Source organism: Vulpes lagopus, chromosome 2 (genome assembly GCF_018345385.1).
Source record: "Vulpes lagopus strain Blue_001 chromosome 2, ASM1834538v1, whole genome shotgun sequence".
Lineage (NCBI taxonomy): Eukaryota > Metazoa > Chordata > Mammalia > Carnivora > Canidae > Vulpes > Vulpes lagopus.
The window spans coordinates 74,761,359-74,789,139 of NC_054825.1; the positions used below are offsets into that span (position 1 = coordinate 74,761,359).

The 27,781-nt window shown below is 46.2% G+C and overlaps 3 protein-coding genes and 1 non-coding gene across 11 annotated transcripts in view; 2 read left to right on the plus strand and 2 right to left on the minus strand.

Moving 5' to 3' along the window:
• Positions 1-772, minus strand: part of EIF2AK4 (eukaryotic translation initiation factor 2 alpha kinase 4) — a 98,268-nt gene extending 97,496 nt beyond the window's left edge. For 3 of the 5 annotated variants that reach the window (XR_005986118.1, XM_041744547.1, XM_041744548.1), the window contains exon 1: positions 536-771. Coding sequence is in view for 2 of the 5 variants with exons in the window: in XM_041744547.1 (XP_041600481.1) it covers positions 536-679 (144 nt within the window). In the remaining 3 variants the exon portion in view is untranslated. Of the gene's footprint in view, positions 1-535 lie in introns of all 5 variants that reach the window. The other 2 variants (XR_005986119.1, XM_041744549.1) reach the window with 2 other exon arrangements.
• A 13,066-nt stretch (positions 773-13,838) lies between these two features.
• On the minus strand, positions 13,839-13,945 carry LOC121485900. Its single transcript, XR_005986406.1, has one exon. It is a non-coding gene; the product is annotated as a U6 spliceosomal RNA (small nuclear RNA).
• An 8,991-nt stretch (positions 13,946-22,936) lies between these two features.
• GPR176 (G protein-coupled receptor 176) overlaps positions 22,937-27,781 on the plus strand; it is a 132,325-nt gene continuing 127,480 nt past the window's right edge. For 2 of the 4 annotated variants that reach the window (XM_041735860.1, XM_041735869.1), the window contains exon 1: positions 22,937-23,287. In XM_041735860.1, the coding sequence (XP_041591794.1) occupies positions 22,937-23,287 (351 nt within the window). The remainder of the gene's footprint in view (positions 23,288-27,781) is intronic. The other 2 variants (XM_041735878.1, XM_041735849.1) reach the window with 2 other exon arrangements.
• The window catches only part of FSIP1 (fibrous sheath interacting protein 1), a 338,650-nt gene continuing 334,044 nt past the window's right edge, over positions 23,176-27,781 (plus strand). The window contains exon 1 of the mRNA XM_041735787.1: positions 23,176-23,287. The gene's annotated coding sequence lies outside the window, so the exon portion shown is untranslated. The remainder of the gene's footprint in view (positions 23,288-27,781) is intronic.

Genomic DNA, 27,781 nt, shown 5'->3' on the forward strand with positions numbered 1-27,781 from the left:
GGGGAGCACCGCGGGGTTGACACGGTTTATAGTTCTGAACCCCAGGGAGGGTGCGGCTCGAAAGGAACTGAAATCGGGGAGTGGGCGGGGGGGGCGGTAGGGGGACCAGTAAGATCTGTGCAAGCGCCCCCAAAGCGATACCGGAACAGAGTTGCCAAAATCGACCTCTATGATGCGCTGTGGTATCAAACTCAAGGGCTTTCGGGGGCTGCGGGGTGGAAGGGGCAAGATTCCAAGGAGGCAGGGACGTTCAGGAGGTGTCAGTGGAAGTGTCAGGTAAGGCAGAGGAGCCCGCCTGGAGCAAAGGCTGTGCGAAAATTCGGCCTAGGTCGGAGCTCTGGAGACCCTGCCGAGCGGGTGCAAAGACAAAAAGTAAGCGTGGGTGGAATCGGGAGGGACTAAAGGACTGAGGAATCCCAAAAGGTGCGGCTGGCTCGGCGTCTGCAAGGCCGGGCCGGGCCTGGCCGGGGGAAGGCGCGCAGAGGGAAGGCTGGGCCGCACCACCCAGCACCCCGGGGACCAGCCACGTTCCTACCGATTTGCGCGCGTCCGGCCGCAGGTCCTGGAAGTCGGCGCCGTAGATGGCCTCCAGAGCCTGCAGCTCGTGCTGCTGCCGCTGCGGGTAGCTCTCCGGAGGCTCGTCCCGGCCGCGCCCGGGGGCCCCACGGCCCCCAGCCATGGCGACGCGGTGGCCCAGGCCGGGCGGCCTTGCGGTGGCGGTGGTGGGCACCCGGCGGGCTCGGGGGCAGAGCTTCACTCTCCAGTCCGGCCCGCGGGCGGGGCTCCGCACCGGGGGCGGGGCCGGGGCGGGAGCTGCGTGCGCGCCGGGGGCGGGCTCCGGGGCAGGACTGCGCTCTCCAGACCGGGCCGTGGGCGGGGCTCCGCGCCGGGGGCGGGGCCAGGGGCGGGGCTGCGTGCGCGCCGGGGGCAGGCTCCGGGGCAGGACTGCGCTCTCCAGACCGGGCCGTGGGCGGGGCTCCGCGCCGGGGGCGGGGCCAGGGGCGGGGCTGCGTGCGCGCCGGGGGCAGGCTCCGGGGCAGGACTGCGCTCTCCAGACCGGGCCGTGGGCGGGGCTCCGCGCCGGGGGCGGGGCCGGGGCGGGGCTGCGTGCGCGCCGGGGGCGGGGCTCCGCGCCGGGGGCGGGGCCAGGGGCGGGGCTGCGTGCGCGCCGGGGGCAGGCTCCGGGGCAGGACTGCGCTCTCCAGACCGGTCCGGGGGCGGGGCTCCGTGCCGGGGGCGGGGCCGAGGGCGGGGCTGCGCTCTCCAGACCAGTCCGTGGGCGGGGCTGCGTGCGCGCCGGGGGCGGGGCCGGGGGCGGGGCTGCGTGCGCGCCGGGGGCAGGCTCCGGGGCAGGACTGCGCTCTCCAGACGGGGCCGGGGGCGGGGCTCCGCGCCGGGGGCGGGGCCGGGGGCGGGGCTGCGTGCGCGCCGGGGGCGGGTTCCGGGGCAGGACTGCGCTCTCCAGAACGGCCCGTGGGCGGGGCCGGGGGCGGGGCTGCGTGCGCGCCGGGGGCGGGCTCCGGAGCAGGACTCCGCTCTCCAGACCGGCCCGTGGGCGGGGCTCCGCGCCGGGGGCGGGGCCAGACGCGGAGCTGAGCGCCTTGACTGGGCTCCAGCAGCGGGACAACCTGGGCCTGGAGGGAGGAAGCAAGGAACGAGGCTGTGGTCTGGCTTTGCCTACTTACTGCAGGAGAGCTAGAGCAAAGAAATCTGCTGGAACGTGGGAAATTAAATCAGTCAAAATTATTTACGCCAGCTGTTTCCACGAAATGCCTGGAACTTCTTTACCCCAGCACAGGTAGTAAGAGGGAACTCAAAGGGCAGACTTTGATGCGTTTTCAGGTCGCTTAGGGTCTAACCTTGAAACTTCCCACAAGACTACTAGGAAAAAAGATTGTGACCTTTACTCCCCGTCCCCACAGCTTTGTGCCCCCAAACTCATCCCCTTAAGGATGGATTCAACTACCGTTTGTCCCTACCTCCCACCTTTAAGAGTCTCTATGATTATCAGCATGCAATTTCAACTGAAAAATGTCTTTTCTTCAGGCATCTTTATGAGCTACTAATGAAGGATGGTTGGAAGAAAGGCAAGCAGACACAAGGGGCCCCGGCCCTCAAAGGAAACCACCCTTAAAAGGATTTTACACCAAGTATCTATCTCTGATAGGCAAAAACTTTTCACAGATATAATAGCTTAAAAAATGTAACAATTGTTCAATATCATTTAATACCCATCTGTATTCAAAATTCAACATTTGTCTCAAATTAGAATCTGTATTGAGGGTTCAGCCCAGCCATTCTCCCAGGCGCCCAGGCCTGGTGTGCGTGTGCCTGTGTGAGTAAGCCTGCGCCCCGGGGCCGCTGCAAACGGAGGAGAGCGGCTGCCTCAGGAGGACCCCTTTCCCCCCAGAAATTACTCAATGCTGAAACCTTTCAAAGTGATATTCGAGGCGCTGGAAGCACCATGGATGGGTTTTATGATCAGCAAGTCCCTTTTATGGTCCCAGGGAAATCTCCATCAGAGAAATGTGGAGGGCGGCCTGTGATTGACAGAGAAAGTTTTGGACACAGATCTGGCCCATGATTCTGAAGAGTTGTTTCAGGATCTCAGTCAACTTCAAGAGACTTGGCTAGCTGAAGCACAAGTTCCTGATGATGAACAGTTTGTCCCAGATTTCCAGTCTGATAACTTGGTGCTTCATGCCCCACCTCCAACCAAGATCAAACGGGAGCTGCACAGCCTCTCCTCGGAGCTGTCATCCTGTAGCCACGAGCAGGCTCTAGGTGCTAACTATGGAGAAAAGTGCCTCTACAGCTATTGTGCCTACGATAGGAAGCTCCCTCCGGGCCAAGTCTGTTCCTGAAAGCAGAGTCCGAGTGTCACCTCACCAAGGAGGATACCCTGCCCCGACCCAACCTGGCCTACCTCCTGGACCTGGACCGCTCTGGCAACCTCGCCTACGCCGAGGGCTTTGCTTACTACGTTTCCGAGTGGCTGAGCGGCCAAACCCTAGAGCTAGCAGTTCCCATTCAGGCAAACGAGGGCAGTGGTTTTGTTTGTGTTTTTGGCTGTTCCTAAAGCTTGCCCTTTGAGTATTATCTGGAGAACCCAAGCTGTCTCTGGATTGACACCCTCAAAGACAGATACCTTGGCTGGGGAGTGGGAACAGGGAAGGGGCAGAGAAACCACCAAAAGGCTGGTGCCTCGGCTCTGATCCTGACAAGGTTTCTGGGGAGAGATTGCGGTGGAGCCTCCTTCCCATGGGCACTATATATGCAAAGCAATACCTTGTTCAGGGTAGTGCCCACAAACCAGGACAGAGTGTGTGACAATCTGCACTGAGCGTGGGCTACTAATTGCCTTTACATAGAAGGGCTCTGATTTGCATAATGTATTGAAACAGAAATGACAGACCCATAGAATAGTAGGCTAAGAAGCTGGGAAGGCTCAGACCGTGAAGGGTTAAAAAGCCTATCTTTAAATTGGGAGAGCTCTTCTAGCTCGAGCTGCAATGTTTCCCCTCGGTCTAGAAAGAAGGGGGGAAAGTCAGAACAGCTGTTCCCCACTCCATGGTTCTCAAATACTAAACCATTGCGACTCTTGGGAACCTTCTAGCCATGTGGTCACCAAGTAGAACAAGCCCCCTTTCTCTTCCCAGTCACACAGCTGTGTGTGTGGACGGTTTTCATTTTAGAAGGGTGATTTACACTTTTGACAGTATTTTGTTTTGCTTTGATTCGGGGGATTGTTTTGTTTTGGTGGTTGTTTTGGAAAACCAGTTTATAAACTGATTTTTGTAGTTTTGGTATTTAAAGCAAAAAAAAAAAAAAAAAAAAAGCCAACACACAAACCTTTTGGTAACTGTGCACTGTGTCCTAAGCAGGGCAGTGCCGACTGATGACGCTGCAGCTTGAAAGGGGCTTTGCTGGGGGCGCCCCCTTAGCCATGCACAAGCCCATTCTATTGCCTGCTTTGTGCTTTCTGCACCAGACAGCCTGATGGAACATTTGCACCTGAGCTGTACATTTTTGAGGTGTGCAGGGCAGCCCGGACACACCACTTGATTCTATGTGTATAGTTCCTCGTGTTTTCTAACATGCCCTCTCTGGAAAGCATATGTACATAATACATGTCATGTCCATTCAAAACCTGGCCACCTGGCGGGAACCCTGGGGATTTCTCCCCGGGCATGACCAATGACAATTTCCATTTCATCCATTTGTTTCGTTTCCTTTTTTTTTTTTTTCTTCAATTCTTGGACTTTCAACCCTGCATATGATTCAGTAGGGTTTGAGATGTACATGTGACCCTGACAGGTAAAACAGTGCTAGCATTTGAGTTTCCTGCCACCTTAAAAAAAAAAAAAATAATAAGTTTACTATGATTACTGTATTTTTTTTTTGATTACTGTATTATATCAGAAAAGTTTTATTTTTTTTTTAAACATTCTTTTTTTTTTAATTTTTTTTTTTTATTTATTTATGATAGTCACAGAGAGAGAGGCAGAGACACAGGCTGAGGAAGAAGCAGGCTCCATGCACCGGGAGCCTGATGTGGGATTCGATCCCGGGTCTGCAGGATCGCACCCTGGGCCAAAGGCAGGCGCCAAACCATTGCGCCACCCAGGGATCCCATATCAGAAAAGTTTTAAACCACCCAGCTAAAGCTATGTGAAAGTTGGCCTCAAAATGGAGAAGTCCTTAGAAGTGGTAATGCCTTGCTGTCCACTCCGCTGATAGGATTGCTCCGCTGATAGGATTCAGTGCTCCCCGCAGCACTTGGCAAGTTAACCCTGACTGCTGGTCTTCATGTGCACAGGACAGTGCTGACTCTCTCGGTGAGGGGAAGAAACCTGCTTTGAATTGTTTGCCTCTCAAGGGGGGTGCATTACAGTCTTCACCAGCCCCCCCTTGACCAGCAGCGGCACATCTGTGAAGAGGTTCATAGGGCTGAGGGGTACGTTTTATAGCTATGAAAACATGAGGTTTTCCTCTATTGGAAGCTAATTAGCCCGCCAAGGTATTGAACCTCTAGCTTGGGCCTTAATTAGCATTGTACTCTAATCAAAGGACTCTTTCCCGACCGTATTTATAGCTCTCTAACCTAAACATAGTCTATATATAGATGCATATTTTATCCCCAGCTGGCTAGAGATTTATTTGTTGTAAATGCTGTATAGGATTTGTTTTTTTCTTTCTTATCCTGGTTTGGGTTTTCTTTTTTTGATGGATTTATGCTGTCTTAGCAAGTTTGAAAATAACCCTCTGTAGCCTGAGCTCCCCCGTCCCCTGCTGTAACCACGGGGCCTGTGCTGGTACAGGACACAGGATGGCGCATCACTGTTTCAATCCCACTGGACTCATGCACCTCCCGGATCGTTTTGGGGTTTTGTTTTGTTTTGTTTTGTTTTATTTTTGCTTCTTTTCCAGAGTATGGAAAGTCTACAGTGCAGAAAGGCTTTAACCTGCCAGTTGATTTGAAATACTTTCCCCTGCTCAGGGCCATATGCATCCTGCCAAGCTGCGTTATATTCTATACTGTGTACAATAAAGAAGTTTGCTTTCAGTTTAAAAAAAAAAATCTGTATTGGGTTATGGACATATAAAGGATGGAATCAAAACAATCACGGGGGCCCATGTGGCTCAGTCGGTTAAGCATCTGCCTTCGGCTCGGGTCATGATCTCAGGGTCCTGGGATTCAGCCCCACATCAGGGTCCCTGCTCAGCGGAAGGCTTGCTTCTCCCTCTCCCTCTGCCTGCCACTTTGCCTGCTGTGCTCTCTCTCTCTGTGTCAAATAAATAAAATCTTAAAAAAAAAAAAAAAAAAGCAATCAGCAAGATTTGAGGAGATGATGGTGTCTGTGGATTAGATAACAGTATTGTATTAGTGTTCATTTCTTGATTTTAATGTTTATACTGTGGTCATTTAGAAAAATGTCCTTGTTAATAGGAAATTTCCACTGCAGTCTTAAGGGGTAATAGGAATATGCAATTAGCTCCCAAATAATTTGGAAAATAGAAGGAGAGATTATGATAAGTCAAATGTTGAATGTTGACTATGGGGGAATTTAGTTGAAAGATTATATGAAAGTTCTTTGGATGATTCTTAAAACTGTTATGTAAGTTTGAAGATATTTCAAAGTCAAAATTTCATGATAAAAGCTGACAAACTGTTTCCCAAAGGGCTTGTACCATTTTATATTCCCACCAGTTTATGAGAGTTCTAGGTATATCCTTGTAGTAATTGGTATTGTCAGTCTTTTATATTTTAAACACTGTAATAGGGGTGTAGTAATAGTTCACTGGGTCTTAATTTACATTTTTCCTAACGTTTAATGATGCTGAGCATCTTTTCATGTGCTTATTTGGCATTCATATATTTTTGGTCTATCCAAATCTTCTGCCTATTTAAAAAATTGAGTTATCTGTTTTCTTATCACTGAGTCTTGAGAATCCCTTATATATTATGGAAGTAAATCCTTTATCAGATGTATGATTTATAAGGATTGTCTCCCAGTCTGTGGCATGCCTTTTCATTCCCATAACAGTGTTTTGCAAAGAGCACAGTTCTTACTTTTTTTTAATCTCCTCTTCCCCCATGTATTGCTTACTTTTGAAGAAATTTAATTTCTCATTTTTTTCCTTCTATGAATCTGAATCATGTTTTGTTGTTATATCCAAGAAATCTTTGCCTAACCCAAAATCACAAAGATGTTCCCCTATGTTTTCTTCAAGAAGTTCTATAATTTTAGATTTTACACTAAGATTCTATCATTTAGTTTTAGTTTTTTTTTTTTTTTTTTATCTATTTATGATAGTCACACAGAGAGAGAGAGAGAGAGAGAGAAAGAGGCAGAGACACAGGCAGAGGGAGAAGCAGGCTCCATACACCGGGAGCCCGACGTGGGATTCGATGCCGGGTCTCCAGGATCGCGCCCTGGGCCAAAGGCAGGCGCCAAACCGCTGCACCACCCAGGAATCCCGATACGCTTGCTTTAGCAGCACACATACTAAAATTGGAATGATTGTGGTGATGGTTCATAGATGTATGCATATATCAAAATTTGTCAAACAGTACAATTTGAGTATATGCAATTTACTGTATGTCAATTATACCATAATAAGCTGTTAAAAGACAAAAGTTGTTTTGTTTTACAGTGGCTTTTTTCTTTTCTTTTTTTTCAGCTGAGAGGTCTCACATTTATTACTGAACCAACCTACTGGTATAGAAGGCATAGTAACAGAGAAAATAATTTCCTTAATAAGACATCTATTGGCCAGGTAGGAAGGGTGATTCCATAGTGTTAGGAAAGGAACATGTGATCTCCATGAAGCTTAAATACGTGTGCCAATTATGTTTGCTATCTTATGATGTGCGATGCCTCATAGACCCAGCTCATTTCTTCTCCAGTGCCTCCTCTTGGAGTTGTACCTGATTTTATTACCAGTTTTCATCTGAATCTGCTGGGGAATGGGATGATTCTGCTTTTGTTTCTTGGCCAGGAATCACTCGATTCTGAAAGTCTTGTGAGGAGATATGGCAAGGAACAGTCAACCACACACAACTAGGATGATGGTGAAAAGGAGAGACCTACAGTGGCTTTTCTCACATCAAGATCCAAAGTCCACACATGGCATTTGATTCCTCTATTTTAAATAAAGGATCAGCCCAGCAGGCTTGGGATGTACAAACCCTGTACTTTGCTAAGGAAAGACTGGCCATTAAGTGGCCCCTGAGAGATAACCTCTGAGACCTTGGAGCATCCAGCCTAATAAGAGTATTGTTGTATTAGGGGGTTTACAAAGAACTTTTCAAGATACTCCAAGCTTTTCTTATTCTCCAAGCCCTCTCTAAAACTTTAGATCAATTCTCCAAGTGTTGGGGAATTCCCCTATATACTCCCTGCTTCCCCAAAGTACATCTCCTGATTCTACTCTTTACCCTCAACTTCCAAAGAAAAAAACCCCCAGATTGGCTGTTGTACCCTATATTTGAAAACCACAATCCCCTTTCCCTTCATTCCTGAAGATTATTTTCACCAGATGAGGAATTCTGGGTCAATAGTTCTTTTCTTTCTGTCTTCCCACTTCCTTCTGGTCCACATGGTTTCAATGAGAACAATGAGAAATCTGCCATCATTCACATTGTTTTTACCCTATAGGTAACGTGGTATTTCTCTTTGAAATTTCCCCCTCTTTTTTTTTTATTTATTAATTTTTATTTATTTATGATAGTCACAGAGAGAGAGAGAGAGAGGCAGAGACACAGGCGGAGGAAGAAGCAGGCTCCATGCACCGGGAGCCCGATGTGGGATTCAATCCCGGGTCTCCAGGATCACACCCTGGGCCAAAGGCAGGCGCCAAACCGCTGCGCCACCCAGGGATCCCGAAATTTCCCCCTCTTTGGCTACTTTTGGGATTTTTTTTTTTTTTTTGGCTGGGGGCGTGGTGTATGGGGTGGGGGTGGTGGTCGTTAATGTCTCGAAGTTTGACTATGATTTGTCTTGGTGTGGATTTCATTGGATTTATCTTATTTAGAAGTCGCTAAGCTTTTTTTTTTTTTTTTAGCTTTTTGAATCTCTAGATTTTTCCCAAATACAGGAATTTTTCAGCCATTATTTCTTTGAATACATTTTCTACTCTGCCTTTTTTTCTCCTCTCCATTTAGGAGGTAAAGGCATTTATTTGTTCTTGCTGCTTCGTGGCCTGGCAGCCAGAAGCAGGAGAGATAATGTAACTCCTACTGTTCAAGAAAGTATGAAACAAAAACTGCTTATTTATTTTTAAAGATTTTATTTATTTCAGAGAGAGAGAGAGAGTGTACAATCAGAGGAGAGGGAGAAGCGTATTCCCCACTGAGCAGGGAGCCTGAAGCAACCTGATCACAGGATCCCAGGATCATGACCTGAGCCAAAGGCAGGTGCTTAACAGACTGAGCCACCTAGACATCCCATAAAAACTACTTTTTAAAAAAAAATAGACTTTATTTATTTATTCATGAGAGACAGAGAGAGAAAGAGAGAGAAATAGAGAAAGAGAGGCAGAGACACAGGTAAAGGGGAGAAGCAGGCTCTATGCAGGGAGCCTGATGTGGGACTCAATCCCCGGACTCCAGGATCACTCTCTGGCTGAAGGCGGCGCTAAACCGCTGAGCCCTCTAGAGATCCCCAAAACTACTTTTTAAAAGAAAGATTTTATTTATTTACTTGAGAGAGGGAGAGAGAATGAGCATGGGGAGGGGCAGAGAGAAAGGGACAAGCAGGCTCCCCACTGAACAGGGAGCCCAACTCAGGGCTCAATCCCAGGACCCTGAGATCATGATCAGAGCTGAAGTCACTTACCCAACTGAGCCACCCAGGTGCCCCTGAAATTAAAATTACTCAGTGGCTTTTGCAGCACATTGTGGGTATTTGTGGGCATTTGCACATTTACATACCCAAATTAATCTTGTCCTTTAAATTCTGGAATAAGTTTTTTTTTTTTTTAATTCTGGAAAAAAATAAAATAAAATAAAAAAATTCTGGAATAAGTATATGCTTTTGTTCCAAAGTTGTGCCATTAATTCCAAGTCAGACTGTGAGTCATAGTATCTTATTGTCATATCTCATCTTTTAGCAAAGAAGATTTTACTATCCTGATCGTTTAATTCACCAGAATTGGTCCTAGGTAACTTTTAGTCTCTCAAAACAAACAAACAAACAAAAAAACAAATTTATTTTTATTATTTTTATTTTTTTTTTATTTTTTTTTTTACAAATTTATTTTTAAAGGACATATTTGTTATTGATGTAGTTTTGGAATATAGGTGAGGTTAGGTGGAGTGAGGTCTGGAGCTGACAACCAAGAAAGAATTCTTGAGACATCTTTGGTTCAAAATGGTGGTTTTACTAAAGCATGGGGACAGTACCCATGGGCAGAAAAAACTGCTGCACTGGGATTGTAAGGGATAGCTAATGTACTTGGAAGTTGGGGGTAAGGGAAAAGGGAGATTTTAAAAAGAATTTTTGTGTGCTAAGGAGGACCTACAAGATATTAGAGGCCTTGCCACTGTAAAGTTGTTTTTCCCTCTAGTAAGCATTAACATTAAGATAGATGGGAGTTTCCTTCTGGAAGTTAGGTTATTGTTAAGAATGCTTTCTTTCTTGTAAATCACTAAGGCATTTTGTAAACTGAGGTAGACTCATGTCTAGAGGACTACAATCTCTATAAGTTAACTATTTTTTTTAAAAGATTTTATTTATTTATTCATGAAAGATATACAGAGAGGCAGAGACACAGGCAGAGGGAGAAGCAGGCTCCCTGTGGGGAGCCAGATGTGGGACTTGATCCCAGGACCCTAGGATCAGGACCTGAGCAGAAGGCAGACACTCAACCACTGAGCTACCCAAGTGCCCCTAACTATTTGTTTTTCCTTTCCCTTGGTTTTTAGGGCAGCCAAGAGTGCCTGAGGAATGTCACACTCATCTCTCCTGGGGGGAGTGGTGTCATTTGTGGGGTGTCAGCTTGTGCTTTGTCCTCAGCTAGGCTTCTTTTCCCTTATTATGATCAGGGATATAGGAAAGAACGTACCAGCTTCTGAAGTTACAAAAAGCTGTTGGGATCACAAAAAGCTGTTGAGAAATCATAATACTCTTCAATAGCTATACAGCTTCTCAAAGTGATTCCTTTAAAGAGGGTAATACTCAGGACGCGTAAGTGGCTCAGTGATTGAGCATCTGCCTTTGGCTCAGGTGGTGATCCGGTAGTCCTGGGATGGAGTCCCGCATCGGGTTCCCCACTGGGAGCCTGCTTCTCCCTCTGCCTATGTCTCTGCATCTCTCTCTGTTTCTCATGAATAAATAAATAAAATCTTAAAAAAAAATAAAGATGGTAATACTCAAGGGTATTTTCATTTTGGCATATTTTATGTTAAAAAACTAGTAAGAGGGATTCCTGAGGGGGATCCCTGGGTGGCTCAGCAGTTTGGTGCCTGCCTTTGGCCCAGGGCATGATCATGGAGTCCCAGGATCGAGTCCCATGTCGGGCTCCCTGTGTGGAGCCTGCTTCTCCCTCTGCCTGTGTCTCTGTGTGTGTGTGTGTCTCTCATGAATAAATAACAATCTTTAAAAAAAAAAGTGTGGGGGGGGATCCCTGGGTGGCTCAGCGGTTTAGCCCCTGCCTTTGGCCCAGGGCGTGATCCTGGAATCCCGGGATCGAGTCCCCCCGTCGGGCTCCCGGCATGGAGCCTGCTTCTCCCTCCTCCTGTGTCTCTGCCTCTCTCTCTCTCTCTCTCTCTCTCTCTCTCATGAATAAATAAATAAACAAATCGTAAAAAAAAAAAAAACAAAAAAAACAACAACTAGTAAGGTTGTTTTATGACCACTGTGTTTATGTGCTTGTGTGTGAGACTATTGAGGCTACCTGGGGGAGGGGAGTATTAAACCTTGCACCTCTCAGATATTCTTGATGAATTTAATAACAATTTATAGGTGCCAAGACTTACTAATTGGGAAACCAAATTAGGTGATATATTCATAGATTCATATCAGTAGCAAACCATTTCCCAATCTACATATTGAGATAATTTGGAATACATGGGAAGACTGTGTTAATATCTTTTAAACAGATTATTGCTTTGATGGTAAGTTAGCATACTAAAAACCAAGAACCACAAAGTAAACATATTGAGCCCAATAATGTAAAGCTAAATTCTGGACTTCTATTTTTTTTTTTTTTAAGATTTTACTTATTTATTCATGAGAGACACACACATAGAGAGAGAGAAGCAGAGACAGAGGCAGAGGGAGAAGCAGGCTCTCTGTGGGAAGCCTGATGTGGGACTCAATCCCAGAACCCCAGGATCATGACCTGAGCTGAAGGCCGACATTCAATCACTGAGCCACCCAGGTGCCTCTAAATTCTGGACTTCTAAATCTTAAAGTAAAATTTTCCAAAAGCCACAATGTCCTTTGCTAATTGCAAATTAAGCAGTTCTTATATTTTTTTGAAATACACTTGTTAGGCAGAATTTTACTTAAATATACAAAGAGGGCAGCCTGGGTGGCTCAGCAGTTTAAGTTCCTGCCTTCTGCCCAGGGCATGATCCTGGAGTCCTGGGATCGAGTCCCCACGTCAGGCTCCCTGCATGGAGCCTGCTCCTTCCTGTGCCTGTGTCTCTGCCTCTCTCTCTCTCTCTCTCTCTCTCTCTGTGTATATCATGAATAAATACATAAAATCTTTAAATAATTAATAAACTAGCAAACAAACAAAGAGAGGGACACCTGACTGGCTTAGTGGTTGAGCATCTGCCTTTGGCTCAGGGTGTGATCCTGGTCCCAGGATTGAGTCCCACATGGGGCTCCCTGCCTTGGAGCTTACTTCTCCCTCTGTCTATGTCTCTGCCTCTTTCTGTGTCTCTCATGAATAAATAAATAAATTCTTTATATATGTGTGTGTGTGTGTGTGTATGTGTGTGTGGAGAGAGATAATTCTTTGTTGAAAGGTAAAGCTTTTCCCCCTTTGATATTTGTTTTCTTTAAGTGTAAACAGAAATGGATCTTATATAGTTACCTTTCACCTATTTCCTACATTGTGCCAGATACTGTCTTCTTTCTTTTTTTCTTTTTTCTTTTTTTTAAGATTTTATTTATTTATTTGAGCAGGGAGGGGCAGAGTGAGAGGGAGAAGGAGACTCTGGTGCGCAGTGAGCCCTGCACAGGGCTGGATCCTCCAACCCTGGGATTATGACCTGAGCGGAAGGCAGACGCTTAGCCAACTGAACCACCCAAGTGCCCCACTGTTAGAGGTTTTCATTACTTAAATAATTTATTGTCCTCAAAATAATCTTACAAAGTGGGCATTTTTAAAAAGTTAATCTCTACACCTAATATGTTGGGCCTGAATTTATGACAGAGATCAAGAGCCACATGTTCTATCAACTGAGCCAGCCAGATGCCCCCCAAATAGGCATTTTTATCCCCATTTGGCAGAAGAGGAAACAACTTAGAGAGGTCATGTAACTGTCCACTGTCCCAAAGGGAAATTGTGGAGCAAGCATTCAAACCCAGGTTCAACTGACTCCAACATTAATGCTGTCCTCTTGCCCCTGCTATACTAGAATCTTTTATCTTCAGGGAGTTGGTAGGTTTGCCAACATAAAGAGACACTCTGGTTTCTAGGGAATAAGAAATAGGTTATCGATTATAGTAAGCTTAAGTACTCTCCAAAAAAGCCATTTAAATTACATAAATTTATCAGAGGCCAGTATATTTTTGGAGATTAAAAAAACCAATGGTTCAATTCAAAGATACCCAGAGGTTTTATTATTGGCCACCATTTTATTTCACTAGGATCTAGGATATTCTTATTGCCACTACCAATATACATAAAGATTTTTAAAGTCTTGACTCGGGGTGCCTGGGTGGCTCAGTAGGTTAAGTGTCTGCCTTCAGCTCAGGGTCATGATCCTAGGGCTCCTTGCTCAGCGGGGAGTCTGCTTCTCCCTCTCCTTCTGCCTGCTGCTTCCCCTGCTTTTGTTCTGTCAAATAAATAAATAAAATCTTAAAAAAAAAAAATCTTGACTCAATACCTTCCATTCCCCAGAAATAAAATAAAATCTGTGTTTTTGTTTTTTATGATTTTATTTATTTTTTTTTAATTTTTATTTATTTATGATAGTCACAGAGAGAGAGAGAGAGAGAGAGAGAGAGAGAGAGGCAGAGACATAGGCAGAGGGAGAAGCAGGCTCCATGCACCGAGAGCCCGACGTGGGATTTGATCCCAGGTCTCCAGGATCACGCCCTGGGCCAAAGGCAGGCACTAAACCGCTGCGCCACCCAGGGATCCCTGTTTTTGTTTTTTAAAATATGGGGTGCTTCACGAATTTGGGTGTCATCCTTGTACAGGGGCCCTGCTAATCTTTTCTGTATCAGTCCAATTTTAGTGTATGTGCTGCCGAATCAAGCACAAGTCTGTGCTTTCTTAAATACACAGGCCCCAGTTTCATAATTATATCTGGCAGGATAGTCTCATTTATGCTGTGATAATGAGCAGCTCCAAAAATCTTGGTTGTTTAGTACAATCGAGGTTTATTTCTTGCTCATACAAAATTTGTTGTAGGTCTGGGTGGCTCACCAGGATTTCCCTCCCTTCCCTCTTCCTACCCAGTCTTCTATGGTGATGCAGAAACACAGTCTACTTCGGAGCCCATGTTTTAGCTCTTCCAGTTCAACCCAAGGCACCTTCCCTATGGCACTGACAGGGCAGCAGATACTTGAGAATTGCAAACAGCTTTACACTGCCACAGCTCAGAAATGATTTGTCACTTTTGCCCACATATTGTTAGTCATAATAGTCACATGACCCTGCCCACTTGCAAGGGCAGCAGAGAAAAATAGTCTGTATATTTGGAAAAAGAGAACAAGATTTTGTTGAATGCTAATAATACACATAATAAATCTGCATTATTGGTGTCTTATATAGGCCTAGATATAACCATTTGGAAATAGAACCACTTGTTTCAGATAGGTAGCCAGGGACCATAAGGACCCATCTTCCCTCAACATGCTGCTGCTTGGGCTTACCAACGCAAAATACTCAAGAGGCCACACAGACACATGTGAGGGTGTGGTGTAGGGGACTGGAAGAAGGAGGAGCCCCTCAATGAAGAAGGGAAAGAAGGGAGAAATAAACACCACAGGCTTCCTCTTCACTTCCCTTTACCTTCGGCTTTGCAATTATCCTAAATCCTATTCCATTTCTTCTTCTCCCTACCCAAGTCCCCTCCTGCTCTTTAATAAATGCCCAAGAAAGTTGGAATCTGGGACTCCTTTTGAACATAAGATGAATCCTATTATAGTCTATAAATATTGAAAGACTTGCTATTAGTACCTATATGCAAATTTTGTCTGTCACTACACCACAGCAGTATAAGAGAAAAACACAGAGAAGATAATAGGCTCTTAAAAATTACCTATTACCTTTTTGTTTTAGTCAGAATTTAACTAATTGGATGAGACCTGCCCACGGCAAGAAAGGGAATCTTCTTTACTCTGTCTTCAGATTCAAATGTTAATCTCATCCAAAAATACCTTAGTAGAAAAACCCGAATGGTATTTGGCCAAATATCTGAGCAACCCAAGTGGCTTAGTCAAGTTGACACGTTAAATTAAATATCATATCGATTTTCCCATGGTTACAATAAGCAAAATCCCTAAGCAAATCCTAGTTGGTATATGATTAAGACCAGGTGATTGGAGAAAGCTTTGAGAATCTGTTCTATTCCACACTACTATATTCCTACCTTCCCAGCACAAAGGTATTAACAGTTGTTAAATGGGTGAATTACTGGCTTAAGAAGAGTAGCTTTTATAAACACTGTGGAGACTGAAGGAGGTAGACCTAAAGACTAAGTAGGACCTCGCTGGGGTTCCTTAATCCCCAGAGCCTCTCACTCCTTTGTCTTCCACTCTGACTGAGAACTCTATCATCATGTTTATTATTTCAATAGGAAAATGGCCCCCGAGTGCTAAAAAAATGATTTAAATAGTTTGGGAACACAGGTGTTTTTATTTTTTTATTTTAAAATTTTTTTCCTTTAAAGATTTTATTTATTTATCTATGAGATACACAGAGAGAGGGAGAGAGAAGCAGAGACACAGGCAGAGGGAGAAGCAGACTCTATGCAGGGAGCCTGACGCAGGACTTGATCCTAGGACTTCAAAATCACGCCCTGGGCCAAAGTCAGGCGCTAAACCGCTGAGCCACCCAGGGATCCCCAAGAACACAGGTGTTTTTATTTTTATTTTTATTTATTTTTTTAAATTTTTATTTATTTATGATAGTCACAGAGAGAGAGAGAGAGGCAGAGACACAGGCAGAGGGAGAAGCAGGCTCCATGCACCGGGAGCCCGATGTGGGATTCGATCCCGGGTCTCCAGGATAGCGCCCTGGGCCAAAGGCAGGCGCCAAACCGCTGCGCCACCCAGGGATCCCCTACACAGGTGTTTTTAAATTGAGAGAATGCCTTCTTATATTATTCATGACGGGAGAGGAATGTTACATTTAACAGCATTTTCTAAGAGCCAGAGGCTGCTTAATTTCTACTCCATTTCCCATTGAGAAAGGGAAATTGAAGGACCCTATAAAAGATTGGATTTGTTTTTTTGGCTATCTCTACTCTTTTTTTTTTTTTTTTTAGATTTATTTATTAGAGAGAGAGAGAGACCGACCATGAGGGGGAGGGTAGAGAGAGAGAGGGAGAATTCTAATCAGCCTCACATAACACTGTGCCTGAGCTGAAAGCAAGAGTCAGACGTCCAACAGATTGCACCACCCAAGTGCCCCTTGCTGCCTCTATTCTTGCTAGGACCTGCACCCCACCTCACACATGCCTTACTGTATGTCCTCCTTGTAAAGGTCAAGGAGTTAAGGATTACTTTGGAGTCTTCCCACACAATAGACAGCATCTAAGGTGACTGGGTGAGGTCATCTTCAAAGTTTTCCAAGTTCACTGACTCTCCACACCATGATGCCAAGACCCCTAGCTCCATGGCATAAGTGACTTATGGAAGACACTTGAGCACTCGTCTTTGTTTTACCCAGTGCCTGCATGGCTGGGAGAATACATACAGCAGAACATTATCCTTAATTAAAAAAAAAAAAAAGAACTCAAGCAAAGATAGGAGTCTCTCTCCTTTCTTTTCTGAGTCTCCAGAAATTCAATCTGATCTCTCTATATATACATAAATCTTCAACAAACTCCGCTCTCACTTCCTCTCCGCTCGTGTTTGATTTCCATCCTTCAGGAAACCTGGCTGGTCCTGCAGTACACCGTCTGGGTCCTCAGACTCAGCCAGCCTGCATCATCATTACCTGATTGTACTGTAGTTCTACAAATTTAGGGGTAAAAATGAACTAGCACATAAATGTGGCTACCACCTGCCTTCAGCTATGGCTGTGTACCTGATTATTAATATTAACCAGCTCATAAGCACATTTAACACCTGTACATGGTAAGTAATTGCAGCAGACTCCAATTAATTTGTTTTTTGTTTGTTTTGCCTCCTCAGGTTCAATTCCAGAAAAAAAAAAAATCTAAAATGGGACCTCTTGAAGATTTGTTTCTTTTGGACAAAAGTAAAATAGGCATTATAGCATATTATTCATTTTTCTTAAATGACTATAACATCTCTCATCCCACATGCTCTTCTTACAATATAACTGATATTTTTCCCATTAAGTATAGTCTGTGTCCTTTCTCCATAAATGTGGTTTTTTTTTTTTACACTGTTTCAACAAATAGTTGAAATGATGCTTTGTGACTTCTGAGAATTAGGCAATTTCTGCATTTGAAAGAGGAACTACCCTCGTGTTGACTTCAAACTTTCTAAATGAGTTATCTTTTCTAGCTTATTTCTTAACTCAGGCAAAAGACCCTAAGGGCAGAGCATCCAATAGGATCTGCCCTGAGCCAGCATGACCTTGTCTGTGATTGATTTTAAGACAACGATTGACCTGAACTCCACTGTCCACCTGCACAAACATAATGTTCACCTCACTGAAATAAATTCCATTTTTGTTTCATCACCATTCATTTCTCTGCCTTCGGATTTGGTCTGTGGCCAAGTGGCCAAACCTGGTTTGTTCGGGATCCCTGGAGCCAGGTGCCCTTGAACCCCACCACCCCAGCTATACCTTGTCGTCTTGGAATTCTCTTGGAGTGCTCACTTTGGGAACATAGCTGCCAGGCAGTGAGGAAGCCAAGTGGCCACATGGAGTGGCCACCAATACCACCTATAGGTATTCCAGCTCAGTTCCAGCTGAAGTTCAAACAGCTAGTAGCATTAACTGCCAGATATGTGAAAGAGCAAGCCTTCAGATTTCAGACTCTGGACTTGATTTTTGAGCTGCCCCAGCTGATGTCATGTGGTGCAGACAAGATGTCCCATTAATCCTTTTTTTCCCCTAAAGGCTTATTTATTTATTCATGAGAGACACACAGGGAGAAACAGAGACATAGGCAGAAGGAGAAGCAGGCTCCATGCAGGGAGCTCAATGTGTGACTGGATCCTGGGACTCCAGCATCACGCTGTGAGCCAAAGGCAGACGTTTAACCATTGAGCCATCCAGGCATCCCTGTCCCACTGATGTTTGACCAAATTGTGTATCTGTGAGCAAATTAAATGATAGCTGTTGTTTAGGCCACTAAGTTTGCAATGCCCAGATAAGAATAAGTAACACTACCATAGACACTTAACATATATTTAAATCATATCTGATCTCATATCAATCTTAAATTCTCCTGTACTCGGTGAAAACTTCACATAGCACACAGCCATAAGAGCCATGCTACTCTCTTCCTGTCCTTGGTCTTATATTTTCACAAGGCAATCTATCCTCAAGTCTGGGAATCATAGTGACCTCAGCTCATCTCTATGATGTAGTTTTGGAATGTTGGTGAGGTCCAGAGCCAACGGCCAAGAAAGAATTCTTGAGATGTCTTTGCTGCAAAAAGGTGATTTTATTAAAGCAGAAGTGCAGGATCCATGGGCAGAAAGAGTTACTGCACTGGGGCTATGAAGAATGGCTGATTATATACTTGGAAGTTAGGGGAGGTAAGGAAAAAGGAAGGTGTCCAAAAGGACTTTCATATGCTAAAGACTCTCAGGTTATTGGATGCCTGGCTATTGTCAAGCTGTTGTTTTTCCCTCTAGCAAAGTATTAACATTAAGATGGGAGTTTCCTGGAGGAATGTGACACTTATTCCACCAGGGAATTAGGAGTGGGGGTGGTTGTGGGGTGTCAGCTTGTGTTTTGTCCTCAGTTTACCTTCTTTTACCTCATCATCTATACCCAACGTTAGGCTCCAATTTACAACGTCAAGTTGTAATGCTTGCTCCACGTGCTCCATCGACTGAGACAGCCAGGTGTCCCAAGCTAGCTCCTTTTTTTTTTTTTTTTTTTTGATTATTTATTTATTAGAGAGAGAGAGGAGCAGAGAGAGAGGAAGAAGGAAGAAGCAGGCTCCTTGCTGAGTGCAGAGCCCAACCTCAGGATCCTGAGATCATGACTTGAGCTGCAACTGAGAGTTGCATGCTCAATCAACTGAGCCACTCAGGCACCCTTCAAGTTAATTCCTGACTCAACTAATCCTATACACTAACACTGTCATCAGGTAGATTCCAAAACCTCACCTTTACTGCTCACCTGCTTGTACCCACCATCCTTGTCCTACAGTTTTCCTCAAGCTCTTCTTCCCAAGTTACCTCTTAACTCAGGCAAAAGACCCTACATGCATAGCATCCTGTGATGAAAACCAAAACTATCCCTCAAGCAATAAAGTTTGAGTTTGAGCTTAACGGTTGACTCATTCCTGTGCAAATGCACCATGATAGGATCCACAGAGTGACCAACAGTTACCCTTACCTCATTATAATACTAACCCAATGAGGAGCAGAAGCCTTGTTACATAACATACAAAGTATGCATAGGTGTGTTTACTTAAAGTGCTTGCGAGATCTTACACCCACTGCTCTCTTATCTAAATATTCATCATAACCCTAGATAAAAGGAACCATTCTTACTTGCTCCAGGAGTCCTGGCTTTGGAAGTTAGTTATTCCCCATGATTTCCTAATTTGCTGCAAATACGTTTCCGTTGTGTGGCAACTCGGTGCAGTTCCTATCTGTGACTCACCAAGGAGCTAACTCAGGTTATAGTATCAATTTAGGGGCTGTAGAAAATTTACCGGTATCTTTTCAGAATTAAAAAAATGAGAGTTTTCTTGCTTTTTCTTTTTTCTTCCTTTAAAGATTTTATTTATTTATTCATGAGAGACACACAGAGAGAGGCAGAAACATAAGCAGAGGGAGGAGTAGGCTCCACACAGGGAGCTCGATTTGGAAGTCCCGGGACTCCAGGATCATGCCCTGAGCCAAAGGCAGATGCTCAACCACTGAGCAACCCAGGTGCTCCAAGTTTTCTTGCTTTATTAAAATCTTTCCATCTACAAAAGTGACTCTATCCTACATCTTTATCCCAACTCTTAGCAGTTTTGAATAGAGAGTGACAGGTAAAGACGTATTTTTACAACTGCTACTAAACAACTCATTTACACATTCTTCCTTACCCTTTCCTAAAGGAATGTGCTGGATGTTGCTGAATGGCTATTTTGTTTTGTAATGATTATAGTGCAAGGGGGCTTGAAGAACATGTTTGGACTCTAATAAATAATTTTAATACTCGGTACTGGAAACGGCTTTAAAAAAATTCAATTGATCAGTAATTTTAATGTGGGAAACAAAGGCAGAAAGAAATGTAGAAAAATATTAAATGTCCTTATAACCTGCAGCCCATTAACATTCCTTTTTTTTTTTTTCTTTTTAAGATTTTATTTATTTATTCATGAGAGACACAGAGAGAAAGAGAGGCAGAGACACAGGCAGAGGGAGAAGCAGGCTCCATGCAGGGAGCTCGACATGGGACTCGATCCCGGGTCTCCAGGATCACACCTCAGGCTGCAGGTGGCGCTAAGCCGCTGCGCCACCGGGGCCGCCCGGGTATAACATTCCTTAACGCTGACGGCATGCTAAAGAGAAAAACAACTTTGGTTTGACTGTAGCAAGGCCTTTGTATCGTGTGAGTCTTCTTTAGCGTAAGAAAATCCTTTTGGAACTTCCGTTTACTTCCCCCCCACCACAAAGTACTAGATGACTCGCTCCTCATAATCTGGAGCCAGCAGCCCACAGGTCCTGTTTCCATGCTTTAGCAAAACCACCTTTTTGCACCAAAGACCTCTTAAAAATTCTTTCTTGGCCGTGGGCTCTGGATCCCAACATCACCAACATTCCAAAACTACATTTGTGCCTCTCCTCTTTTTGAGGCCTCTGAAACGTTTAAAATAACTGCTTACATGGAGGATCATTACCTGCAGATATTATGAGAACCCAATCATGTGCAAGCCGCGGAGGGCTTTTTTGGTCTTTAGAAACTTCATGTCTTGTACAGTGAAATGAAGCAGGATCAGCCTTGTGATCACCAAGAAGTTCGGTGATTACTTTTTAAAGTAACCTCCGCAACCAACATGGGGCTGACACTGACAACCCCAAGATCCAAGAGTTCCATGCTTGGCTGACTGAGCCAGCCAGGTGCCCCAAGAAATTCTATGATTCTAATCAATGAAGTCAGTAATTTGGGACCCGATGCTACCAGTCAGCATGTTAAAGCTCTCTATCAAGTCCTTCACCAATGAGGAGAAACCAGTTTCCATAGCTTCAAAACAGCCAATCTTTAGTCGTCTTTTCCTATCTCGTTCCTCCTTTTCTCCAGAAGTACACACTCACTCGGCTTTACTACTCAGCTACTCTTACTTTTACCATTTCTTTCCTTCTTTTTTTTTCTAAGATTCATTAATTTATTCATGAGAGATACACAGAGAGGGGCAGAGAGACACGCAGAGGGAGAAGCAGGCTCTTCGCAGGGGCCCCACGTGGGCCTCGATCCGGAATCCCGGGGTCACGACCTGAGCCTCCCAGGAGTCCCACTTTTACCATTTCCTGGTCACTTGGTTATCCCGGCTTCCCGACTTTTTGCATCGGCTCGCAGGAAGGAGTAGCTCCGTCTCCAACTATGCTTTCCTTGGTTCCACCAGACTTGGCTATACTGTATACCTTTGTAGACAGGAGACTCACGGAGCACCCGGTGGCTCAGTGGGTCACACATCGGCCTTCAGCTCAGGTCCTGATCCCGGGGTCCCAGGATGGACCCGCCCCAGGTCCCTGCTCAGCGGGGAGTCCGCTTCTCCCTCTACCTGCCGCTTCCTCTTTATCAAATACGTAAAATCTTAAAAAAAAAAAAAAAAGATGCTCCGTAAAAACATCCAGGGAACCACGCACCAGCGTCGTAAATGTCATTTTTCATCTTCAGCTACGCCCAAGGCGTCACTGAGGAGCGAAGACCGGGAGCCCCGCCGCAGGTGACAGCGCAGTGGAATTACGAGCCTTTCAGGCAGCCCCTCTCTGCTGAAGAAATAAGGGGCAGTAGCCACAGGAACAAATAAAGTGAAACCCAGGAAGCACCTTGCACACATCCACGGCCGCCAAACCAGGATCCTCGGCACCTCCCACGCTCCAGCCGAGAGAGGCACGCCCAGAAGGGCCAAAATGGCGCCCTGCCCGCGGCCCCCTCGGCGCGAGGGGCGGAGCCGCGCGCGTCACGTGACCGCCCCCCCCGCGGGCAGCGCGCCCTCCCCTGCCCCTGGAGCGCGCCGGGAGTCCGCCGGTGCGCAGACCGTGCCCTGCCCCTGCGGGGGCGTCCTCCCCTGTCCCCGCGCGTCCGCCAGCATCGCTCCCGCCGGCCGAGGCGGGAGCAGGGCCAGGAAAGCGGGCGCTTGGCCGTGCAGAGGCAAAGGGGCTGCAGGACGGGGTCCCCGCCGCTGACACCGGGGCGGGAGGTCGGAGCCCCGGGCGAGGGGCTGGGCGGGGGCAGACCGCGCCGGCGTCCTGGGGGACGGCCGGGCGCGGAGGGCGAGGCGGTTGCGGAGATTCGGGGCATCCCGACCAAGCCGTGGGTGCCGTCGGGGACGCCGGGGTCCCCTCGGAGCCCCGGTCGCTTGGCTCGGGCGTTTCACAGGCTTGGCAGCGCCATCCAGCCCCTCGAAGCCACGGGATTGGCCGGCGGCCGCGGCCGGAGGTCCCCCTCCTCCTCCTGAGGAGAGGGATGGCCCGGCCCTCGGGGGGTGGAAGGGGAAGAGGCTGAGGGCGGCGGGAGCGGGGCGCGCCTCGGTGACCCTCCGGTGCCTCCGGCGTTTCCACCTCTGCGGAGTGGGCTTGGCGGCGCTGACTCGCCGGCCCGGCCCGTGCAGCCTCCATGTGGCTGCCGACGGGGACCCCGGTGGGAGCCGGCCCGGGGCGCAGCGTCGCGCCCCTCGCTCCTCGCCTGCCTGGCGCCGGGGCCGGCGATGTGGAGACGTGAGGGGACCCGCGGTGCCCCGGCCTCTCCAGGACTCGAGCAGGCGCCCGCGCGTTGCGCCGCACCCGGCGCGGGAGCGACCCAGGCGGGGCCCGGCGGCGGGCGGGCGGCGGGCTGCGGGCGGCGGGCGGGCCGAACCCCCGCCTCGCCATGGGGCACAACGGCAGCTGGGTCTCCCGGAACGCCAGCGAGCCGCGCAACGCGTCGGGCACGGAGGCTGCGGGCGCCAGCCGCGGCGCGCTCGGGGAGCTCGGGGAGCTCGGCGAGCTCGGCGAGGCGCAGCTGTACCGCCAGTTCACCACCGCCGCGCAGGTCGTCATCTTCGTGGGCTCGCTGCTCGGTAAGCCGCCCGAGGGGGCTCCCGGGTGCGCTTCCCCGGGCGCCCCGGCTCGGAGGGGGCTGGGGCTCGGGGCCCGGGGCCGCCGTGGGTTTCGGTGGCGCCGCCTGGCGAGCTGGAAGTAGCGGGGCTTGGGAATGCCGAGCTGCCCGCGGGGAAGTTCCGCAAGGAAGGTCCACTCCAGCTCCTAAGCTGGAAGCAGAAGCGTCCGGCGGCGGCGTGTCCGGCCCGGGGACCGCGCCTGGTCCCGGAGGAGGTGCGCGGCTCGGGCGGCCCTGCGGAGCGCTTCGGGGTGGGGTCGAGCCCCCCCCCCCCCCCCGCCCCTGGAGCGCCGGGGCGCAGCGCTGGCCCCGCTCCTGGTGGCACAGCGAGGACCAGAGTCCGTTTTGTTGCTGATGCCTGTTGTGTTCTGCCCCCCCCCCCATCCCATCTAGTCCGTATACACACAGTTATTCTCAAAGAGCCTTATTTTGCGCGTGTTTTATGGCTTTGCCTCTTCGGATCACTAACCTGCTTGCTGGTAAACCACCCTGTGGAGCTAAACTCTCTGTTGCCATCCGATATTTTTAGAAAGCCCCAACAAAACTGATCCACAGCCTATTTCTCTACCTGTGTTTTGTTCGAAGTACGAAAATGTACGGACTTAGGTATGCTTGTTCAAAGAACTGAAATGAGCGTTTAGTGAGAATCCACTAGCCTGAAAATTACCTGTGCTTCTGGTAGGTGCCCTTTAAATGATAAGTGGCAACAACACTCCTTTCTGCGGAGGTTAGTTGAACACGTTACATATTACTTGTAAATACGTGACTTCCCTTCAAATGTAAATTTTCTGATGTGGCGTTTAAGTCAATGTAAAAAAGATGGGATTATGTGTGATGGTGTGGTCGAGAGCAGTCTTAAAGGGGACACCTGGGTGGCTCAGTTGGTTAAGCGTCTGCCTTCAGCTCAGGTCTTGGTCCCAGGAGCTGGTCTCAGGCTCCTCTCTGAGTGGGAAGTGGGCTCCTCCCTCTCCCTCTGCCCCTTCCCCTGGTAGTGCGCATTCTCGCTCTCTCTCTAATAAATGAATAGTCTTTTCTCAAAAAAAAAAAAAAAAAGCAGTCTTAAAATTTCAAAGTAGGAATAGATTTTTTTACAGATACATGTGAATTTCCACGGAAATCAAGGTAAATGACATCAAAAAGACTGGAAAGGGGCTATTATGAAACTTGTTACCTCTAGGCTCCCCACTTCATAAATTGCCTGTGCCCCTCATCTGTGCTTGTCATCACTGGAGGCATTAAGGAGATTTTTATAAATGAACTTGTTCTTATTTAAAGGGAATGAGCAGGGATCCCTGGGTGGCGCAGCGGTTTGGCGCCTGCCTTTGGCCCAGGGCGCGATCCTGGAGACCCGGGATCGAGTCCCACGTCGGGCTCCCGGTGCATGGAGCCTGCTTCTCCCTCTGCCTGTGTCTCTGCCTCTCTCTCTCTCTCTCTGTGACTATCATAAATAAATAAAAATTAAAAAAAAAAAAAAAGGGAATGAGCATTGTGGACAATAGCCAACAAATGATCTTTCCTCACCAGTGGTCTATATCATGACATTGATGACCTACATAGAGGTTCATCTTGTCTGTGGCCTGATCCCTCGAGGTGTGGTTATTGAAGTATTCGTCTCAAAGGAAATGTGGGGAACTGTTACTGAATTGATCTGACAGATGATATATATATAAACACTATTTTTGCTCATGATTTTTTTTTTTTTAAGATTTTATTTATTTGAGAGAGAGAGAGAGCAGGTGCAGGAGCAGGAGGGAGAGGGAGAAGAGGCTCCCTGCTGAGCCGTGGGGCTTGATCCCAGGACCCTGGGATCCTGACCTGAGCCCAAGGCAGATGCTTAATCTAAGCCTAGGTCACCTAGGCATCCCTGCTCATGATTGTGTAAAGTCTTTCCACAAAACCACACTCGGCACCAACAATGTTTCTGGAACTTGTTTGACAGAGAAATACATTTGTGTTTTTGAAAGTAGTTGAGATTAACCAGATAATAGCTGGCTAATTCTTGGAGTTCCTTGGTTAAATGTTTGATAGAAACAGTGCTAATGCTAGTTTGTGCTTATGAATCATAATTATACAGGATGATTTTTAGTTAAAAATGGCTAATTATAGGGATTCCTGGGTGGCTCATCAGGTTTAGCACCTGCCTTCGGCCCAAGGCATGATCCTGGGGTCCTGGAATCAAGTCTCACATCGGGCTCCATGCATGGAGCCTGTTTCTCCCTCTGCCTGTGTCTCTACCTCTTTCTCTCTCTCTGTCTCTCATGAATTTAAAAAAAAAAAAAAAGGCTAATTATAGCCATTAATAATGTAGTATCAACAACCTTATTTTACCTGCTTTTTGGTATACCTGGAAACCTAAGTAGACTAAATCAAGAATATGATGTCTTGGATTGATCTAAGAAATTTGAAATAGTGAGGTTAATAGTTATCAGCCTGTTCTGATAACTCTTCTAATGTATTGATTGACTCACATTCTCTCTCCTGTTGTCTTTGATTTCCATGTAATGTATGCATTCCCCTCATTCTTTTATAATGTAGTATGTTAGGTGTAGGAAATCAATTTGACTTCCATCTGAATGAAATACTTCTGTTAACACTATGCTTTTCCTTACTAGTCCTTAATGTACAGTTTCTACTTTTTCTTTTTTTAATATTTTATTTCTTTATTTGTCAGAGAGAGAAAGCACAAGCAGGAGGAGCTGCAAGCAGAGGGAGAAGCAGGCTCCCTGCTGAGCAAAAGCCTGATGCTGGACTCTGTCCCAGGACCCTGGATCATGACCTGAGCCACACAGGCATCCTTACCATTCTACTTTTTAATTCCTTCTGGAAATTAAATTCTACCGTAAAAGCTTCAAATAGTAGCTTTATTGAGATAAAAATCCTGTACTACCCAGTTCGTCCAATTATAGTATATAATTCAGTTATTTTAAGTATATTCACAGAGCTAAGCAATGATTACCACTATCAAACTCTAGAACTTTTTTTATCACCCCAAAAAGAAACCATGTACCCATTAGTAGTTGTTTCCCATTTCCCTCCAATACCCTGACAAATAAACTGGAAACAGACTTTCTCAGAAGCATAAAGATGAATGAGCCCTAGGCAACTACTAATAATCTATCTACTTTCTGTGTCAGTGGATTTATCCTGGACGTTTCATATGTATGGAATCATACAATATGTCGTTCTTTGTCTTGTTTTACTTAGTATAATGTTTCAAAGTACATCTGTGTTGTGGAATATTTTTTATGCCTTTTCTATTAATAATATTCTATTTTACGGGTGTATCACCTTTTCTTTATTCATCAGTTGATGGACACAAGTTTTTTTTCACTTTTTGGGTGTAATGAGTAATGCTACTCTGAACATTTGTATAATTTTTGTGTGGACATAATGCTTTTAATTTCTTGGGGGTATATAGCAAGAGTGAAATTTCTGGATCATTTAGTAACTCTTAAGTTTATTCTTTAAGGAATTGCCAGACTACTTTCCAAAATGGCTGCATCATTTTACATTCCCACCAGCAACGTACGAAGGTTCTAATTTCTCCACATCTTTGCCAACATTTGTTCCTTATTTTTTTGATTATAGTCGTGCTGTAGTGGGCATTAAGTGGTATTTCATTATGGTTTTGATTTGCATTTTTTAAAGATTTTATTTATTTGAGAGAGAGGGAGAAGCAGGCTCCATGCTAAGCAAAGAACCTGATGTGGAGTTTGATCCCAGGATCCTGGGATTATGATCTGAGCTGAAGGCAGATGCTTAACCGACTGAGCCACCCAGGTACTCCCAAGTTGTAAGCATTCTTTATGTATTCTGGGCACTAGATTCTTTTTTTTTTTTTTTTTTTTAAGATTTTATTTATTTATTCATGAGAGACACAGAGAGAGAGTCAGAGACAGGCAGAGGGAGAAGCAGACTCCATGCAGGGAGCCTGGTGTGGGACTCGATCCTGGGACCACGGGATCACGCCCTGAGCCAAAGGCTGACCATTGAGCCACCTGGGTGTCCCACATTAATCTTGTTTTTAACAGGAATTGCTGTCATCTAAAAAAACCCTAAGGCCAGAAATATTTATGACAATTTCACCTTTACAAATGACCCAACAGCAATGAGCCCTTTGGGGCAAGAAGACAAATTTATTATTATTATTATTATTTTTTAAATTTTTATTTATTTATGATAGTCACACAGAGAGAGAGAGAGAGAGAGGCAGAGACATAGGCAGAGGGAGAAGCAGGCTCCATGCACCGGGAATCCGATGTGGGATTCGATCCCGGGTCTCCAGGATCGCACCCTGGGCCAAAGGCAGGCGCCAAACTGCTGCGCCACCCAGGGATCCCAAGAAGACAAATTTAAATTTCAATCCGTTATTTTGTTTTTCTTTAATTTTTAAATTTCTTTTAATCCTTTTTTTTTTTTTTTTGTAATCCCTATACCCAGCATGGGGCTTAAACTC